Source organism: Emiliania huxleyi (assembly GCF_000372725.1).
Source record: "Emiliania huxleyi CCMP1516 chromosome Unknown EMIHUscaffold_163, whole genome shotgun sequence".
Classification (NCBI taxonomy): Eukaryota; Haptophyta; order Isochrysidales; family Noelaerhabdaceae; genus Emiliania; species Emiliania huxleyi.
Genome location: NW_005200951.1, coordinates 157,112 through 176,330, shown reverse-complemented (window position 1 = coordinate 176,330; position 19,219 = coordinate 157,112). Strand labels below are relative to the sequence as shown.

At 64.9% G+C, this 19,219-nt stretch overlaps 5 protein-coding genes across 5 annotated transcripts; 2 read left to right on the top strand and 3 right to left on the bottom strand.

The window, feature by feature from the left end:
- Positions 1-57: 57 nt before the first annotated feature.
- EMIHUDRAFT_314118 (hypothetical protein) lies at positions 58-414 on the bottom strand (the record flags this gene model as incomplete). The annotated part of the gene is made up of 1 exon (XM_005785164.1): positions 58-414. One exon carries the CDS (start codon positions 412-414, stop codon positions 58-60), a length of 357 nt encoding a protein of 118 aa, XP_005785221.1.
- Positions 415-3,827: 3,413 nt separating this feature from the next.
- On the top strand, positions 3,828-5,896 carry EMIHUDRAFT_230385 (hypothetical protein; the record flags this gene model as incomplete). Its single annotated transcript, XM_005785163.1, has 7 exons — positions 3,828-4,019; positions 4,200-4,533; positions 4,696-4,724; positions 4,855-4,963; positions 5,188-5,352; positions 5,422-5,510; positions 5,732-5,896. The coding sequence occupies 7 exons, from the start codon at positions 3,828-3,830 to the stop codon at positions 5,894-5,896; spliced, it is 1,083 nt and encodes a 360-aa protein (XP_005785220.1).
- Positions 5,897-9,244: 3,348 nt separating this feature from the next.
- On the top strand, positions 9,245-13,915 carry EMIHUDRAFT_467912 (hypothetical protein; the record flags this gene model as incomplete). The annotated part of the gene is made up of 10 exons (XM_005785162.1): positions 9,245-10,162; positions 11,200-11,421; positions 11,608-11,835; positions 11,921-12,234; positions 12,305-12,344; positions 12,407-12,490; positions 12,700-12,755; positions 12,842-13,250; positions 13,435-13,512; positions 13,625-13,915. 10 exons carry the CDS (start codon positions 9,245-9,247, stop codon positions 13,913-13,915), a joined length of 2,640 nt encoding a protein of 879 aa, XP_005785219.1.
- Positions 13,916-14,054: 139 nt separating this feature from the next.
- Positions 14,055-16,216, bottom strand: EMIHUDRAFT_230380 (hypothetical protein; the record flags this gene model as incomplete). Its single annotated transcript, XM_005785161.1, has 6 exons — positions 14,055-14,199; positions 14,358-14,434; positions 14,544-14,631; positions 14,874-15,163; positions 15,240-15,338; positions 16,211-16,216. The coding sequence occupies 6 exons, from the start codon at positions 16,214-16,216 to the stop codon at positions 14,055-14,057; spliced, it is 705 nt and encodes a 234-aa protein (XP_005785218.1).
- A 611-nt stretch (positions 16,217-16,827) lies between these two features.
- EMIHUDRAFT_441754 (hypothetical protein) lies at positions 16,828-18,085 on the bottom strand (the record flags this gene model as incomplete). Its single annotated transcript, XM_005785160.1, is given in 5 exon segments — positions 16,828-16,850; positions 16,870-17,291; positions 17,358-17,407; positions 17,445-17,494; positions 17,627-18,085. Coding segments are annotated over 4 exon segments (838 nt in total), but the record flags the coding sequence as incomplete, so codon positions are not given.
- Between the last annotated feature and the right edge of the window lie 1,134 nt (positions 18,086-19,219).

The window sequence follows — 19,219 nt, the reverse complement described above, 5'->3', positions numbered from 1 at the left end:
ACACACACACACACACACACACACACACAGTCAGTCCACTCAACGGGCTCCTTCCGGTCAGGGCTTTGTTGCCGAGAAAGATGGGGGGAGGACGAACTCCGTCAAGCCAAGCTTGGGGGTTCCGTCCTGGTTGAGCAATCCCCAATGTGCCTCTGCTGGGTTTCCCGTCTTCTTTGCCTCGTCAAAGAGTTCAAAAAGGAAGACGTAACCGGGCACGAGGTTGTACGTCGTCGTCATGCGGCCTAGGTCGCGGCGCATGTCCTGGTAGAAGAGGCGCGCGTTTGCAATCGATGCGCCAACCGCGCTTGGTTCCGTCGGCCATCCGGTTTCGGTGATGGCAATCTGCTTCGACCCCGCGCTCTTGCTGAGCTTGTCCAGCGCGTGGCGCATGTTGTAGAGCTGCGACTCCAGCATGCTGCTAAAGGGGGGGGTGCCGAAAGGGGTCTTGGCGTCGCCAAGCACCCAGTCTTGCCAAGTCGTCTTGTCGACGCCCGTCGGAACGCCCTCAAAGCTGAAGTAGGGGTAAGGGTTGAAAGCCCAGAAGTCCAGGTTGGGCATGCACGCTTCAACCACCTTCTGGTTGGCCTTCTTGATGATCACGTCACCCCAGTCACCATTGTTTGGCCCCACCACACCATTGGAGAAGGGCACCGTGACCACAATGCCAGAGCCTGACGGGGAGCCTTGCAGCGCAGCTTGCACATTAGCGACTGCCATCGGCAGCTTCTGGAAGATGTCGAGATCCTTGCCTTGCGGAGGGTTTCCACCGGGGAGATCGGGCTCGTTGCCAACCGCGATGCTCCTCACAAAGTGGTACCTGCTGAGGATGGGCAGCAGCTCCTTTGCCTTCTCTGCCGAGTCGGCGAAGGCAATGACTTCGTCCTGCGGAACCATGATCATGACCTCGAGCTTCTTGCCCGGCCGCTGTGTATGCGCTGGATAGCGCATCGAGCAGGTCGGTATCGTTCCAGGACCACAGCTTCAAGGTGGTGAGCTTGTAACCGGCGGCAACGTTGGCGTACTTTTCCTTGGCCGCCTTGTCAACCGTAATGTTCATCAGAGAAAGGGAGAAGTTGACGCCGTAAGAGGAAGCAGCTGGCGCCTCGTCGCTGACAAAACTGCCGCTGACGGCGCGTGCGTCCGCGTTCTTGCTAGAGTGGCAGCCCATTGTTCTGTGTGTGGCAAGGGGCCTGAAACGAGCGACTAAGTCCTGGAAGGATGAGTCCCCCGTCCTTGACCTTGAGCGACGAACGTATACCTTTGAATTCCGGCGGGTTGGCATGAACGCGAATTTTGTGTTGTGCACTTCTTTTTTTTTCCCCCCCCCCCCCCCCTCTCTCCCTCCCTCCCTCCCTCCCTCCCTCTCGCTCTCTCCAATCGTTGTAAAGGGTGTGGACCGTGAGTGAGTGAGCGCCTCGCCGCTAAGAGCCTAAGACGGCTACACGACCGTCTCGTGTGCGTGCCGCCGTCTTTGTCCGGAGTGAAAAGTCCAACGCGCTCGTCGGTGACGGCTTCCTCCAACCTGCGCCGCGCTCGGCGAACCTCGACAGCGCCTTCGGTGGCATGCAGCTCTTTGCGACAGGCGGCTTGTGTGAGCGACACTGCTCGGCGACTGCCGGCACACTGTGTGAGACCATGGGTGTGAGGTGAAACCGCGCTACCAGCGCTTGGTCACATCGGCCCCGAGGTCAGATCTTTCTACTCTGTTGATGACACAACACTTGTCTACTCGCTGGAGCCGAGCAGGAGGGCCTAACGCACAACCCCTGTGCAACTCAGGGTCCTTCCCCTTTACAATAGACGTATATACCCTCGCCGCCGTCCCGTCCGCCTATTGGTCGTCGGCTCAGCGCCCGAAAAGAATTTTTGCGGCCGGACTCCCTCGCCGCTCGCGCGACACTGGACTGACTGGCGCGCACTGGCACTAACGCACAGGTACACCACGGGAGCCGCCTAAGCGACCCCGCGAAAAAGAAAGAAAGAAAACAGACAAGAGACAACCCCATATACGTGTACCCTTCTCCGAGACCTCGCGAGCGGGCAGGTATTCACACCCCGGCAGTGTGCTTTGGGCAGGGCGCAGGGCAGTGTGGGTTTCACACCCGGGGCAGGTAGGGGATCGGGCAGGGCAGTTGTGCGGCAGTGTGCGGGCAGGGCAGTACGGCAGGGCAGGGCGGGGCAGGGCAGGGCAGTTGGGGTCATAATTGCAGGGCTGAGATTCGGGATCTCAGGTGGTGAAAAAAAGGGTTTAAAGAAACAAATTAAATTTTTTAAAAGGGGCGCAAGTTACGCGGCGAGGGAAAAGGGAGCAAAGAGGGGCAGCAAAAGGGACAAAAGGGACGCGGAAAGTTATCCCGTCGAGGAAGGCGAGGCTCGCGAGAGGGCGAGAGCTAGTGCGAGAGTCACACACGACACACACGACACGACAGGAACACAGACACAGACACAGACACAGACACAGACAGCTACACACACACACTGCGCGAGGGTGGGCCACGCACACGGCGTGTATTAGCCTCCTCCGAAGCCGGCAGGGCCGAGAGCGTGAGGGATAGGGCAATTTGCTATGCTCACCCGGATATGTTGGCATGCTAGAAAGGGGAGACAATTTGCTGTGAACATGGAATTTGAATAACAATCTCAATGAGATGTGTGAAGTCTGAAGAGGACGGCCGATCGACGAAACACATGCGCGAGCTTGCGAGATGCGAGCTCGTCTACATCTCAATCAAATCTCAGGGGGGCGCCGTGTGTATCCTTGAAGCTTGATGCGTGGCTGGCACTGCACTACTAGAGGAGCACCCATTGGTGGTTGGGGTTGGAGTCTACAACCCGAGGGAGGGATGGGAGGACGGCACGCCGCCACCACACAGGGATTTTAAGGAGAGGGGTGTGATGCGCTAGCCGACGCCCTGCGACGCAACATTCTTTCGCAGGTGTACCTGTGTTAGTGCCAGTGCGCGCCAGAAAGAAAGAAAGAAAACAGCCAACCCAAGGGAGGGATGGGAGAACGGCACGCCGCCACCACACAGGGATTTTAAGGAGAGGAGTGTGATGCGCTAGCCGTCGCCTACCCTGGGCGCCAGTCCCGTGCGAGGTGTCCCTTGTAGGAAGATGTGGCCCGCTCGTGGGAAGGCAGCCCCCGTGGGAACGCCACCCCCCATTAGAGGGGCACGCCACCTGGCCCACCCCCGCTCCTAATTGCGCACGGGAGCGGTGCACCGGAGCGGTGCGCAGTTTCATATGAACTGCACCGCTCCGAGTCGGGGGTGGTGCGGGAGTGGTGCAGTCCGGCGCACCTCCGCCGCGCCGAGCGTGGAGCCCTCCACCGAGCCGCAGGCTCGCGCCGCGGCGCCAGCGGCATCGTACGGGATGACGGCCGCCTCGCCATGTCGATCTCCGCGCACGCGGCGCGCTCGATCTCCGCGGTCGGCTGCCGCAAAAGCGGCTGGCTCACGACAGCGTTTTGCCGGTTGTCGGGTGGGAGTACATGTCGTCTGGTGTTTGGCGTGTACCTAGTTTTGATCGCGGCAATAAAGCGGTCGAACGAATAAGCCACCCATAAATAAATAATTGGTCCGCCTATTGGGAGAGGAGCACCCATGGGTGGTTGGGGTTGGAGTCTACAACCCGAGGGAGGGATGGGAGGACGGCACGCCGCGCCACCACACAGGGATTTTAAGAGAGGGGTGTGATGCGCTAGCCGTCGCCCTGCGACTGCAACATTCTTTCGCAGGTGTACCTGTGTTAGTGCCAGTAGTGTTGCTTTGTAAAATTCTTTCGCAAGTTCGCGGCGTGCGGGCAGCGGTGTGGCTGCTGGCAGGTTCATGGCATCAGCTGAAGGAGAGGAGTCCGAGACCCAGCCGCTGACCCCCAACCGTGGAGAGGAGAGAGGAGCCGGCTGGAGCGAGAGCTCCGTCCTAAAGTACGGCTCGCTCGGGCTGGTCATCGTCCAAAACAGCAGCCACGTGCTGTTGCTCCGATACTCGCGGGTGGCGGGCGGCGAGTGCGAGGGCTACGTGGCGCGCCGCGCCGCCTCCGCCGGCCCCGCCGCCGCCGCCGCCGCCGCCTCGCCAGCGCAGCCGCAGTCCGAGTTCACTGCCGCACAGCGGGTCTCTGCTCTCCCGCGGCTCTGCGCGCGCTCTCTGCGCTCCTGCGCGCTCTCTCTCTGAGCCCGATGTCGACCCCGCCGCTCGCAGACGTCGGTCGCCGTGCTCTTTGCGGAGCTGCTGAAGCTCACCTTTTGCTGCGCCACCATCCTCTTCTGCCTCGAGGGCGGGCCGTGTGCCACGCTGGCGCGGCTCAAGACAGACATTTGGGATCGGAAGCTCGACACGCTCAAGGTTGCAGTGCCGGCGCTGTGCTACACGGTGCAAAACAACCTGCAGTTCATCGCGGCGAGCCACCTCGAGGCGGCCCTCCTCCAGCTGCTCTACCAGACCAAGACCCTCTCCACCGCCATCTTTGGCGTCGTCATCCTCTCAAAGTCGCTGCGCTGCAACCAGTGGCTCGCGCTGCTAGATGGGGAGCACGGTCCCGTGAGACTCCGTGCTCGACGATGCCCAGCCGCACTCAGCTGTATCCGCTGCCCCCTGCGCGCACGCGATGCTCTGAAGAGGCGGCCTCGACTCCGTCTCCCCGCGCTGACTCTGGCACCCTCGTGACGCAGGCTCGCTCTTTGCGTGCTTGTAGCAGGAGTGGTGACGGCGCAGTGGTCGCAGCAGGTCTGTCCCGCGCGCGCGCCGGCGCGGCGGCGGCGACTCCTCGCACACCGACGCGCCAGTCTTCCCCGCGCCGCCGCCAGCGTGCCACGCCGCAGCACTCGCCTCACAGACGGCCGCCGCGCGCGCGCAGGATGCCGCCAATGGCGGGTCCAAGGGCGACATGACGGGCGTGCTCGCCGCGCTCGGCGTCTCCGTCTGCTCCGGCTTCGCCTCCGTCTATCTCGAAAAGATCCTCAAGGGTGCGCGCCCGCACGCCACCGCCGCCCAGCCCGCCGCCGCCGAGCCCGCCACCACGCTCGCCGCCGCCGCTATGGCCACCGCCCTCTCTCACAGCCCGCCGCCACCCAGCCCGCCACCGCCCTCAGCACCGCCCTCACCACCGCCGCCGCCGCCGTCGCCCGACGCCTCGCTTGCGCCCCGCCCGCTCGTCTCGGCTTGATCGTCCGGCTTGATCGCGCCGCAGGCGACAAGACGTCGCTCTGGGTGCGCAACGTGCAGCTGTGCATCTTTTCGATCCCACTGCAGCTCTTCGCCGTATGGCAGCGCGACTGGGGAAAGGTGCAGTCGCAGGGCTGGCTGCACGGCTTCTGCCCCGTGACGTGGGCGGTGGTGTGCATGTTTGCCTTCGGTGCGGCTGCTCGTGGCGATCGGGCAGAGCCGCGACACGTCCCATGACGCGTCGGCGACTCATCCACAGGCGGGCTGCTGGTGGCGGTCGTGATTCGCTTCGCCGATAACAACCTGAAGAACCTGGCGATGGCCATCGCAATCATCCTCTCGTGCCTCGTACTCCGTCCCTAGATGAAGACTGCTGATCTCCCCAGATCTCCCCAGATCTCCCAAGATCTCGGTCCCTAGACGAAGACTGCAGGATCCGCGCCTCCCGGCTAGCACTCGAGAGGGGTCGCGTTCCGCTGTGCTCCGCTGTGTTTGCAGCCCTCGTAGTCCCGCGACGCTCCGAGATCACGGCACGGTGCCGTATTCCAACCCTGGCGCTCGCAATGTAGGCCTCCATTCCGCTCTTCAACTTTCAGCCCAACCAGGTCTTCTGGAGCGGCGCGGCGCTCGTGATCGCCTCCATCTTTCTGTACGCCTGGCAGCCCAAGGCGAGGGAAAGCACCTCGTACCTGCCGGTGCAGGGCGGCGAAATGAGTTCGCCCAGCCGAAAGTGAGGGACGACTCGTGCCACCAACCGCTGTGCCGTGCCCCCTTCCCCGTGCGCGGACCTCGCTGTCTTGTGTCTGTCACGGGCGAGAGAACGAGAGAGCGGACGGACTCCCTCTCTCTCTCTTGGAGAGACCTCGCGGCTAGTGCGATGGTTCGGGAGCTGGAGGGAGGCTGACGCTGATGCAGCCTGAATGCCTGGCCGATGGTGGTTCGATATCGCCCGATGCGCGCGGGGACAGGCCCGGGGGGCGTGCTGCTCAGACGCGGCTAGTTAAAGCTGCCAATCGTGCTTTTAGAGTAAGACTACCTAGAGAGCACCCGAACTCCTGCGAGCAACCAGCAAGGCCGCGCACGGCGCACAGAATCCTCTCCGCCGAGTCTCCGGCGGTCGTCCGGCCAGCGCCCAGCGGCACAGCGCGCTGCACCGTGGCTCGAGCACCGTGGTCCGTGCCGCACGGCCTGCCGACGCGGCAGCGCGCGCTGCGCGGCGGTGTCGCCCACACCGCGCACCATGCCGCGCACGCGACTGCGGCACGCGGCCGAGCGCGCGCCTCAACCTCGCCGGGCTGTTGAACGCGCTCGGGCGGAGGCGCGCCGCCGCCGCCGGGGAGCCTCGACGGCGAGGAGGACGCGCGGCGAACGAGCCCGCGGCGAGAGGGCGCGAGGGGCTGAGTTGGATTAGGCGACTTTGTAGCGGAGGAGAGGCGCGGACGTCGCATCACACTGTATAGTGTATTTTGATGATACTATATCATGCGTCAGCCGGCAGCACGCGCCCCTGCGGCTCCTTTGAGGGGCTAGTCGCGATGCTGAACAACGCGTTTGCGTCGTTGCAGGACAAGAAGCCGAAGGTCCTCGGCGAAGGGACGCACCTCCGACCACTCACGCTACCGCAGAGGCCCACCGCGCGGGGCTCAATTGGTGTTGTGGCCGCGTGTGATGAGGGCAAGCGTCGCGCACGGCTCTGAAGCCTCGCCTTTCCCTTAATTCCCTCCCCTGGTGCCTTACTTAGGCTTAGCCCTTACGCATCCGAATTTTGTCGCGCCGGGCTGAGTCCTGTTCCTGAGAGACAGCGGCGATATAAACATAAATAACACGCAATATATGGGGTATATTGCTCTGGCCGTACGTGGCGCTACTTACGCCAGCGGCGCGCGGGGGGCGGCCAAGGTGCCCAAGGGGCGGCGGGATGGCCATTGTGTGTCATCCCGTCAAGGCACAAGCGACGTGGGCCATAGTCTGAGGGTTAGGTTTCTGGAGCCTCGGGTGCTTTTACAATTTTGATCGAGTAAGGGGTGAGTGCGACTTTTACCAAACGTTGGTCGTCTCGGAGCGCCTAGAGACTTGGCCACTTGGGGGGGGGGGGGGGGTTAGCAATTTGTAGACTTGTAGCATTTATCTCAAACTTTTCTTCGGCGCTGCGCGCCGGGCGCAGTCAGTAGTAGCTATCGTCCCGCAAAGTAGTTCCCGCACACTACGGCTCTAGAAAAATGCATACGCTCGCCTCGAAAGCGCCCGCCGGTGTGTTCCAAATAAGGCCCTCTCGGGCAACAAGGCGCCTCGCGTCTCCCTCCCAAAACGCGGTCAGCTATATCACTGAGGGAGGGTGTAGAGGATGTAGAGCGTAGAGCGCTGTAGAGCTGTAGAGATGTAGAGCGCTCTGGAGCGCTGTAGAGCGCTGTAGAGCTGTAGAGCTCTACATCCGCCGCGGGACGAACTGCGTGCGTTGTAGAGCGATGTAGAGGCGCTCTACAACGTGAAATCTCTACAACAAACTCTACATGATAAGCGGCGAACGAGGCACGGTCGCTCTCCGACATGAGGCGCGTTGCACTTGCCAGTGCTGCCCTGGCCTTCTGTCTGCCCGCCCAATGGGTGGCAGGTGCCTCTGCTGCTATGGCATGCCTCACGGCTGCGACTGGCCGGCGCCTCGGCGCGTCAGCTCGGCTCGGCGTAGCGATCGTGGCCAGCGCAACTCGCTTGGACTCAACGCTCAGCCAGGAGCTCCCGCACGCGCTGGCGCGAGTCATGGCGCATGCAACGCGTCTGAATGCTCGCCTCGCCTTGCGCAAATGCGACCGTCCTCGCCGCCGACAGTCCACCGCCTGCTAAAGAAGCACTGCGACGAATGCGGCACCGGCGACGCATGGCAGGCTGGTGATGACGCAGTTATGGGGTGTTGTGTGCCATCAGAGTGACTCTCTGTGTGTCAGGGATAGTCAGGGCCGTCCATCAGAGCTCCAGTAAGCTCGGAGACATCCCATTAGCGCGACTCGACCTCTTTGAGTCACTGCCTTCCCGGCGGTTTGGCTGTAGAGCCTCTACAACAAACTCTACAGCAAAATCGCGCTCTACATCGCTCTACAACGGAGGCGCTTCGTCCCGCGGCGGATGTAGAGCTCTACATCTCTACAGCTCTACGGCGCTCTACACTCTACATCCTCTACACCCTCCCTCAGCTATATCAGAGCCGCACGAATAGAGTCGGAGAGAGAGATTTTTGAAAACCAACAAGAAATCACGACTGTCACAGTGATTTGGGCTCGGCAGCTTGTCAGCCCTCAGCCGAAGCTGGGGCCGGTCCCGTAGCGAAGAGTCGGCCGTCACGCACGGCCAACGTATGTACGGCCTAGAATTAGCACACGCGCCTCTGCTTGCATACACTCATACATTGGATTGTCATCGCCTGTGAGTGCGAGATTAGGGCTAGCCGCAGGCAGCTAGCCTCTGAGGAGGGCGTCCGTAGACACCTCACTAGACCCCACACACGGTCTCGTCCGTGCCTCGCCGGCCGGCGAGATTGCTGGAGGTAGAGCAAGCCTGCTCTAGCCTCGCATGTCACTTCCTGTCGTCTGTTGTGATGTTGTGCCCTTGTTTGTTTCTCTTGGCACCGTGGAGTGCTGGGGGGGGCGACAGGGAGGATATGGCCTTGAGTTATGTGTACGCCTACTCAGGGTGTGTGGCAGCCCGCTGGCTGTGTGTCTTGTGAGCTTGTTTGTGTCTGTGTGTCGCTCGTGCGTGTCGTCATCATCTGTCCAGCGTCCACCCATACCGCGTTGGTGTCCAGTCCAAACCTGGCTGTTCTTCACCTTTCTACCTACCTACCTACCTAGTGTGTATGGTCGTCACCGGCCGCAAGAGTGCCGGAGCGCAGCTGGCCCGTTCATTGCGCTCGTGCCAGAACAGGACATCCACCACCCGTGCTTGCGCATCGGCACGCACCCACATATCATCGGCGGAGTGCAGGCTACAGCAAGGGGGGGTACAAGAAGAATTCTTCCAGCAGTGGCATCTCGCGTCGAGCAGTGGGGTCGATCACGGGGGTCGATCACCAGCCGACGCCGACGACATTGATGCTGCTTTGGTCGATGGTCTTCTTCCTGGGCGCCGTACGACGACTCCCGATTCCGCCGCTGCTGCCGGGCTGGCGGGGCGGCGCCGCCCGCATGGCAGCCAGCAGGCCGCGGCCGCCGGACAGCTCGCTCGAGCAGCTCACCGTCAAACAACTAAAGGAACGCTGCTCTCAGCACGGGCTGCCCGTCAGCGGGGTGAAGGCTGCGCTAATCAAGCGACTTCGTGCTAGTGGTGGAGCGCCGGATGAGAAGGTAGCCGCTGCGGCGGGCAGTGGTGGCGGCGGCGGCGGCAGCAGAGGCAGCGGCAGCAGAGGCGGCGGCAGCAGAGGCGGCGGCAGCAGAGGCGGCGGCGGAGACTTGCCTGGACGGACGCTGATGGTCGTCGAGTCGCCGGCGAAGATTGCGACGCTGTCCAAGTTTGTGGGCCCCGAGTACGAGCTCCTCGCCTGCAGTGGCCACGTCCGCGCGCTCCCGTCGAAGCCGGGGTCCGTGGCGCCGGACCGCGGGTTTGAGATGGTCTTTGAGCAGGCGCCGAGCAAAGGGCGGGTGGTGCAGGCGCTGGTGCAGGCGGCGAGGCGGAGCAGCGCGGTCGTACTGGCCACTGACCCCGACCGCGAGGGCGAGGCCATCGCGTGGCACGTCGCGCAACTGCTCGCCGAGAAGGGGGCACTGTCGGCCGGCCAGCCCGTCCGCCGCATCTCCTTTGGCGAGATCACAAAGTCGGCCGTCCTCGACGCCATCGGCGCGCCGCGCGAGATCGACATGCCGCTCGTGCGCGCCCAGCAGGCGCGGCAGGCGGTCGACTACCTCGTCGGCTTCAACCTCTCGCCCATCCTGTGGCGGAAGCTGCCCGGTTGCCGCTCGGCCGGCCGCGTGCAGAGCGTGGCGCTGCGGCTGCTCGCCGAGAGGGAGGAGGAGGTGCTGCGCTTCGCGCCGAGCGAGTACTGGCGGATCGCTCTCGGCTTCGGCCCTCCCGGCACGCCGGCAGGCGAGGGGGCGGCGGAGGGCGGCTTGCTCGAGGCGGAGCCGACGACCTTGCGTGGCGAGCCGCTGGGCAAGCTCGGCGAGAGATAGCCGAGAGATAGCCGAGAGCTCGTCGAGAGATGGCCGAGAGATTGCCGAGAGATAGCCGAGAGACAGCCGAGAGACAGCCGAGAGGCAGCCGAGAGGCAGCCGAGACACAGCCGAGACACAGCCGAGACACAGCCAAGGCACAGCTTGCGCGAGGCCGCGAAGTCGCCCGCTCTCCTCCCTCTTCACGCACTCTTCACGCACTCTTCACGCACAGCCTCTGCTCCGCCAGGCTTGCCCAACGGGGAGGCCGCCGCCTCCGCCGCGGCCTTGCTCGCCGGCGCCGCGCCGTGGCGGGTGGCGGCTGAGGATGGATTACGAGCATGAGCATTGCTCGTTGAGAACAGGCGCCGCGCCGTGGCGGGTGACGGCGGTCAAGCGCTCGAGTCGCCAGCTGAAGCCGCCGCCGCCGTACAACACCGCCGCGCTGCAGCTCGACGCGTCGGCGCGCCTCTCCCCGCCGGCGTGGGGAGGATTACCGATTGACGAGTGCTGACTACGAATCAATCACCAGGCGCGCCTCTCTTTGCCGGTCGGCGTGGTGATGCAGCTGGCCCAGAGGCTCTACGAGGGGGTGGAGCTGAGAGGCGAGCGGCGCGCCCTCCTCACGCACAATCTCGGGCGATCTAGGGTGATCTCGGGTCATCTCCGGTAGGCGAGCGGCGCGCCCTAATCACGTACATGCGCACAGACTCGCTCGTGATGAGCGAGGACGCAATCAGCGCGGCCCGGCGCCTCGTCACGGCGCGCTTCTCGCCGGCGGAAGGCTGGCTGAGTACTAGTGAGTAGTGACGGAGGAGCAGCTTGTGACTAGGCGCGCTTCTCGCCGGCGGAAGGCTGGCTGAGTACTAGTGAGTAGTGACGGAGGAGCAGCTTGTGACTAGGCGCGCTTCTCGCCGGCGGAAGACTGGCTGCCAGCCGAGCCGCGACGCTTCGTCGACCGCAAGCGGAAGAATGCGCAGGAGGCGCACGAGGCGATACGGCCGGTCGACTTTGGGGTCGAGCCGAGCTCGCTCGAGGGTCTGCTGCCTCCGAAGGAGGCGCAGCTGTACGAGCTCATCTGGCGGCGCGCCGTCGCGTCGCAGATGGCCCTCGCCGCAGCCCGGGTCGCTCTCCGTCTCTCTGATTCATAATGATCACCGGGTGGACGATGTTTAGGCCTCCGCGCGGCACGAGGCGCTCTCCATCTCGCTCGCCGCCGAGGGCGCCGGCACCGCGCGCTCGTCGGCGTCGCGTCTTTGAGGCCAGGAGCTTTCCAGGAATTTTCTCAGAACCTTCTGGAACCTGTCTAGGCGTCGCGCCGCGTCTTTGAGGGCTTCGAGGCGGTGCTCCGCCCGGCCGGCGGGGCGGGCGGCGCGGGCGGCGCAGAGGGAGGGGAGGGCGCGGGCGACGACGACGGGGCGAAGGGTGCGGCGGGCGAGGCGGTGGACGAGGTGGACGAGGCGGGCGGCGGCGCGGCGGCGGGCGGCGCGGCGGCGAGGGCGGCTGCGGCGAGGGCGGCTGCCGAGGCCAAGGCTGCGGTGCTCGAGTCGCTGACGGCGGGGGACGAGCTGTGTCTCGTGATGATCTCCCCATATCTCCCCATATCTCCCCATATCTCCCCAGGCGGGGGACGAGCTGTGTCTGGTGCGCGCGCAGCCGTCGCAGCACTTCACCGCGCCGCCGCCGCGGTACTCCGAGGGCGGGCTCGTCAAGAGGCTCGAGCAGCTTGGGATCGGGCGGCCGTCGACCTACGCCGTCATCCTCAAGCTGTTGCAGGACCGGGGGCATGCCCATCTCTCCCCACGTCTCCCCACGTCTCCCCACCTCTCCCTCGAGCTGCTGCAGGACCGGGGGTATGCCGAGCTCGTCTCGCGCTCTCTCCGCCCTCTGCCGCTCGGCCAGATGCTGACGGCTCTCCTCACCTCCCAGCTGGAGCGGTACGCCAACTACGAGTACACCGCCAGGCAACGATGAACGGTTGGCGCGTCATCGGTAACATGTGATTAGGTACGTCGGCTACGAGTACACCGCCTCCCTCGAGGCCAAGCTCTTCTCCTTCTTTTTTGCCATTCTTAATTAGTAATCCTTGCTCGTTACTGATAGGCCAAGCTCGACGCCATCTCGGCGTCTGACCTCGACTCGGCCGCCTTCTTGTCCGAGTGGTGGGCCGAGTTCCACCCCGCCGTCGACGAGGTGATCTCCCCATATCTCCCCATATCTCCCCATATCTCCCCATATCTCCCCGCCGTCGACGAGATGATCTCCCCGTATCTCCCCATATCTCCCCATATCTCCCCATATCTCCCCATATCTCCCCATGTCCGACGAGGTGATGCAGGCAGACACGGAGGCGACGACTCCGAATGGCCGTCCAGCAATGCGTACTGGATTGTGCCTCTCAGGTGATGCAGGCAGACACGCAGGCGCTCCGCGAGACGGTCGTCGAGTCGCTGGCTTGGTTCCTAACCCCCGCCCTGCCCGGAGGAGCCCGCCGCCGGTGGTTGAGCTCCCATTCCCCTTGATTCGCGGCGCTCTCTGGCGCAGGCTCCTTTTCCCGGGGGAGGAGGCCCCTGCGGACACCGCGACGGGCGAGGCGGGCAGCGAGGGGGGCGGCGAGGGGGGCGAGGGGGGCGAGGGGGGCGGCAGCTCCGCCGACGGGCGGCGCGCCTGCCCGCGCTGCCCCGACGGCCGGCTGCAGATCAAGTTCTCGCGCTCAGTCCCATTTGTCGGCTGCTCGTCCTACCCGGCCTGCTCGTACACGCGCCCGTTCGGCCGCGGCGCCGGCGAGGCTGGCGGGGAGCTGATAGAGGCCAGCCGCGAGCTCGGGCGCGACGCGGAGACCGGCCTCGAGGTGTCGCTGCGCCGGGGCCCCTTTGGGCCGTACGTGCAGCTCGGCGGCAGCGCGGCGGCCGCCGCCGAGAAGACGGCGTTGCCAGACGTGGCCAAGCTCAAGGTGGCGCAGCTGCGGTCGGAGCTCGAGGCGCGCGACCAGCGCCCTCCTAGACCTTTCCTAGACCTTTCCTGGACCTTTCCTGGACCTTTCCTGGACCTTTCCTAGACCTTTCCTCGAGGCGCGTGACCAGCGCCCTCCTCGGGAGGGGCACGTCCACGACGCGTCCATGGCATGTCCCCCGCAGGCGCGCGGGATGCCATCCTCGGGGCGAAAGGCGGAGCTGGTGCCGCGCCTCCTCGAGGCGCCCGACTTGCGCGAGAGGGTGCCGCGCAAGCGGACGACTCTGCCCGCCGAGCTCGACGCCGAGGCGGCGGGACCTCGAGACGCCGGTGCGGCGAATGAATCAATGAGGCGTCAGTGTGTTGACTCACTAGGCGGTGGACCTCGAGACGGCGCTGCGGCTGCTCTCGCTCCCCGCGTACTTGGGCGACCACCCGCGGCGGGGCGGCGCGATGCGGGTCGGGTACGGCCGCTTCGGAGGGTACGTTCGCCTCGACGGAGACGGGGCCAAGGACGAGCCCGTCTTCGCCTCCCTCCCACGCAACCTCACCGTCTTCAACGTGACCGCCGACGAGGCCTCCGCCCTGCTCGACCGCAAGCTGGCGCGGCCTCCGCGGCCGCGGCGAGGGGGCGCCGGCGTGGCAGCAAAGCCGCGCCGGAGGTGACGGCGCGAGAAAAAGGAGTAACACGCGTACACAGACTGTGCTGCATAGTGCTTTTCCTCTCATTCCTGAATTTTTGGATTTTTGCAAAAAAGTAAGCCAACAAGGAGCTGATACGCGCGCGCCCGCGGCCTCAGTGCGGCTACCGGGTGGTGCGCGAGTCGAGTTCGGAGAGGAACGCGGCGTAGTCGGCGTCGGCCAGCGTGCTCGGCGCGGCGCTCGTTGGCACGAGCTTGACTGCGCCGGAGCGGTCCCCCTTGCAGTCGCGCGCCGAGTGGCCGGCCGACCTGCGGCGCACGAGGCGCGGGGGCGTCGAGTCGGCAGCTGGGGCGGGGCGGGGCGGGGCGGGGCGGGAGGTGGCGGGCTGTGGCGGCGGTGGGGAGGGCGGCGGTGGATAGGGCGGCGGACTGCGAGGGCGGCGGCGGGGAGGGCGAGGGTGCGTCACCCGCAGACGGAGCAGCGGACGCCGGCCATCTGGAAGGTGGTCCTCCGGTTGGGGCAGACCGAGTGGTGGTGGCCCTCCTAAGAATGAGGAACCAGGCGGGAGGATCGTGAATGACCGACTCCAAAGTAGCACGGAGGCGTGGTGGCGGCCCTCCTTTCCGCAAAACGCGCACTCCTCCTTGTGGACCGTCTTTGCCATCGCGAGCTTGGTGAGCTGCGTATCGTCGTACAGCGCGAGCGACGTCGACTCGCCCTTTGGCTCGAGGATCCCGAGCCTGCGCCGAGAATGCGCCGAGGCCGGGGGTAAGGGAGGCGGTCTCGCGGATTTCGGAGCACCGTCTGAGTGCGAGGGGCAGCGAGCGGTGCATCGGAAGAGGGCGGAATACGCGTCCGCTCGGTGTGCTCCTCTTGTGCTCCGCTTCTAGGCTCCCGAGCACAGCTTGACGCGGGCGAGGTCCAGCTTCTCCTCCGTGTCGGCCTGTTCACAGCTGCAGCCGTGAGGAGACGCCGTTCACACCTCGACAGCTTCTCCTCCGTGTCGGCCTCGAGGAGGACATGCATCGGCTCGGCGTCCTCCTTGTCCTCGACGCGGTACTGGCCGCGCCCCGCCTTCTTGATCTCCTTGGGGCCGTCGTGGCGCAGGCGCGTCCCCTTGCCGCGCAGGTACAGCGTCGCGCCCGTCTCCGCCTCGAAGCGCCGCTTGTTGATCCCCTCCTTGCCAATCAGGATGGCGACCCAGTTCCGCTCGAAACCGCCCTCCGGGTTGAAGCGGTTCGCCTCGGCAACCTCCGGGATGTCGATCCGGACCTACTCCCGGGTCCTCCCGGGTCCTCCCGGGTCCTCTCGGGCCCTCTCGGGTCCTCTCCGGGAGGTCGATCCGGACCGAGTGTGTCACAGCGAGGCCCTGGGTCTCGACGCCGCGGTCCTTGCGGAAGGCGGCGAGCTTCGACGACAGCTCCGACACGGCGATCGCCTGCCGCGCCTGTGTGCGCACGCGACGGGCGGGTCGGGGCCGCGTCACGGGCCGGTGCGGCGGCGGCGGCGGTGCGGCGGCGGCGGTGCGGCGGCAGCGGCAGTGAGAGTAGAGTGTGCGGGTAGCCAGGCCGGTGTTGTGGGAGTGCCAGAGAGCGCCTTGGCTTTGGCGGCCTCGTCCTTCTCGTCCTGCTCGGCGTCGCGCGTCGCGAGCTCGTTCGGCCCGCCCCAGCGCGGCCGCTTCCCCTGCTGCAGCGACTGCGCGAACGCCGCCGCCGCCTCGGCGCGCTTCGCCTCTGCAAACCGCGCCTCATCCTCCGGCGTGGCCGCTGGTCGAGCACCGCTCCCCGCGCCGCGATTCGCCGCGAGCGCCGCGGCGGCCGCCTGCGCCGCGGCGGCGAAGTTCCCCGAGGCGGCCGACCCGCCTCCCGCGGACGGCCCGGCGCAGGCTGCGCACGCTGCCGCCGCGCTGCTCGTGCCCGGCTGCCGGCCCGCTGCGAGTGCCGCGGCAGCCGCGCGCGCCGCGGCGAGGGCCGACGCCCTCCGCTCCGCCGACGCCGCACCGTGGCACTCCTCGAGCACGGCGATGGCCGCCGCCGCCGCCGCAGACGACAGTGGCGCTGACATCGTTGTACGGGTTGACACGGAAGAAAATTCCACGCTACCTAAGGAACGGACGTCGGAAGAGAGATAGCAAGAGGCGGAGGCCCAAGGGTGTGCGACGGCTAGTGCACCACACCCCTCTCCTTAAAATCCCTGTGTGGTGGCGGCGTGCCGTCCTCATCCCTCCCTTGGGGTGACCGTTTTCTTTCTTTCTTTTTACGGACGTCGGCACAACTTCCAGTTGGCCGGTGTCAGTCGAGGCCCTTGACAGCCCTACACTCGCATAATAATGTAGGTATCCCATAAAAGGAGGTTTGAATACGCCCACCCACGGCTTCTTTCTCAAGGCTCCTTGGTGAGTGGGTGGGGTGGCCTCAGGCATCCCCAAGTCAAGGGAGCCTCTGCGGTGCCCCATAAGAAGCTTAGATAGTGATTCTCGAGACTAGTATTCGTTTGAGGAAACGCAAACAGTACTTGGCCTAGAGTGAACCATATAACTCGACTTTGTCTTTGAGGGATCATTTCTCAAAAAGCCGGGAGATAGCATTGCATTACGATTGTTGCATATTAGCCGATACCAATCAAGCATCATCACGTCATCATCCAAACGGTGTACTGCTCACGCATCGCGCACAGCGATTGCACCGACACTCCGGGGAGTGTACGAGTGACACTCCCCGGAGTTGTTCGGGAGATCACCATTGATTGTGGCGCCCTACTTCGGTCGCCTTCCCTTGGTCGCTGCTGTCTCTCCTCTGTCGGTCAAGAATCCCACTTCCCAGCGCCGTGTCCAGGATCACCGGCAGACCACCGCCCGCGTCATCAATCACGAGGAAACGGCCTACTGTTGCCCAGCGCTCCGGCGATAACACCGGGACGGGTCTCAGTTTTTGTCGTGTTGCGCCGCCTCATTAAAAATGTGATATGAATTATGATATGTGTGCGCGCGTGTTGTTTGTGATAAAATTGTGCAGTATTCAGTATACTATAGCATGATTGTCGAATGGTCACGCTCGTCGCTCGACGCTCGTGCGTCGCCGCCGGCGCCGCGCTGCACATTCTCTCGTCACCCGCCGACAGATCATGTCTGGGAAGGCTGAAGCGGCCTCGCCTCGAGAGAGCCGACAACCCTGAGCTCCGACAGGCCCGTCCACCGGCCGAACGCGCCATACTCCTTTGCCGTCACCCGCCCCTCGTCAAATCTGATCACCGTCGCCTCTCCACCGCCGCCGAGCGCCGCGAGCCTGGTGTATGAGCACTCAGTGGACTGAGGGAGGGAAGAGCAAGTGCCGTGCAGTGTAGTCGGGACACGGGCCGTTCCGCATCTAGGCGCCGCGAGCCGCGTCGCTCGCTCATCCGCCTAATAAAAAGAAATCCCGCGCTAGAGAGGGCAAGCTGTGAGCCGTCGCGTCGCTGGCTCCTCCACCTCGAGAGAGGCGGTCAGGAAGAGGGGCCCGGGCGGGATCCACTCCTCGCCTATCATGAAAAAATAACCAATGACTAATCACTCGACGGGGGTCCGGGCGGGACCCTTGTTCGCCGTCGCGGCCGAGCCCGGAGCACCTGGAGAGTGGAGGGTGCCGGACTGAGGGTGCGCGATGCGGTCTCGTGCAAGACACGTGAGCACCGCATGCAGGAAACGGACGTGCCGTCTCGAGTGCTAATTTGGGATATCCGCATCTACTTTCGCCGCACTCGAGCCTCATCTCGAGCGAGTGCCGCTCATCCCCGGCCTCGCTCACCGCGCTCCAGAGGCCGGTGGAAGCAAAGAATTTGCTCGGCCGTCGCAGCGCAGCAGTGCCCTGCGGGTACTCACCGAACCGGCCATCCCGCTCGAAGCGAACCTGCAGCGCCACGTCAACTGACTGAGCCATGTCGCGGCCGATGGAGAGGCGGAGCTCCCAGCCGTCGTCCCGACAGAGCGACGAAATTGCCGGCACGCGCACAACGGCGGCCTCGGGCTGTATCAGATCCCAAAGCGGCGACTCCGGCCGGGCAAAGATTGCAATGCCACTCAACACGGTGATTACGATCCCAGCGGGCGGCCACTCGATTGAGCGCACACAGCCGCCGCGACAGCAGGTGTGCCGCGCGGCCGCCGACGAGATGGACGGCTGCACGAACGAGAGCGTAGCGGCGAAAGCTGCAAGCATACTGCCGAGCGACCGAAAGCCGCCTAGCAGACGCAGCGGTGATTTCTTTTGAGTCCCGAAAGTGTGCGAGGACGAGCCTGGCTGTTCTTCACCTTTCTACCTACCTACCTAGGACGATCTGCTGTCCGACGGGCAGCCGAGCGCCCTGGCTAAGTATTGAGCGACCCTGTAACCCTACTACCCAACCATTGCGTCCGCGGGCAAACGGGCGCCGACTGCACCGCGCGCGCTCACTCACGCGGCGTTGGTTGGGCACGTGCTCCGCGAGGAACAGAGTCCCAAAGTTGGCGTCCGGCGGCCGCACACCCAGCGCCTGCAGCACTGCCGAGGGGCGGGGCGCGGCCTTGCCCGCCAAGCACGAGACAAAGTCGGTCGCGCCCTCGTCTCGAGCGGCGACGAGCAGCGCCGGGTCGGCGCCGGCGGCAACCCGCACCCCGGATGGCCGCGCATGCATGAAGGCACGAGCGCAGCAGCGACGGCTCCGTGCCTTCTTGCACAGTGAAGACGACCGCTGCGGCCCCAGTGGAGGAGAGATGATCAGCCGCGGCCGCCGCCGCCTCCACCGCCGCCGAGCTGTTTTCGTTTTTTTCTTTTTTCTCTTGCTTCTTTTAAGGTGGCAGTGCATATGTGCCGCCGCACGGCGGCCGTGACAGCCGCCTCGCCGTGCGTCCAGGCGTCGACCTCGACCGGCACGCATACTCCGAGCCCCGGCTCGTCGACAGCCTCGGCGGCACAGGCGGCGGAGGCCTCGTCGTGACGGCTGCAAGACGGATGCCACGCCAGCGATCGGCTTGCCGCGCTTCACCAGGTGACGGAGGCACGATGAGCGTCTGGCGGCGGCGACGGAGCGCAGGTCTTGGAGCACTTGGAGTGCAGTCAGTAACCTCACATCCAGGGCCGGGGAGCTGAGAAGCGCAGCCAGCGGGCCGGATGATCGGTATCGGGCTACGGGCTAGAGAGCCCTGACCCCGGTCGAGAGTGGAGAGAGACCCTCGACGACCATCTCGGCTACGGTTCCGACTCCGGCTCCGGCTGGTAGTCGGAGAGAGAGATTCTTGGTAGTCGACAAGCTGCCGGCCGAGCCCAAATCACTGTGTGTGCCACATTTCCAGGTCGCTGTGGAAGCATTCTTGTG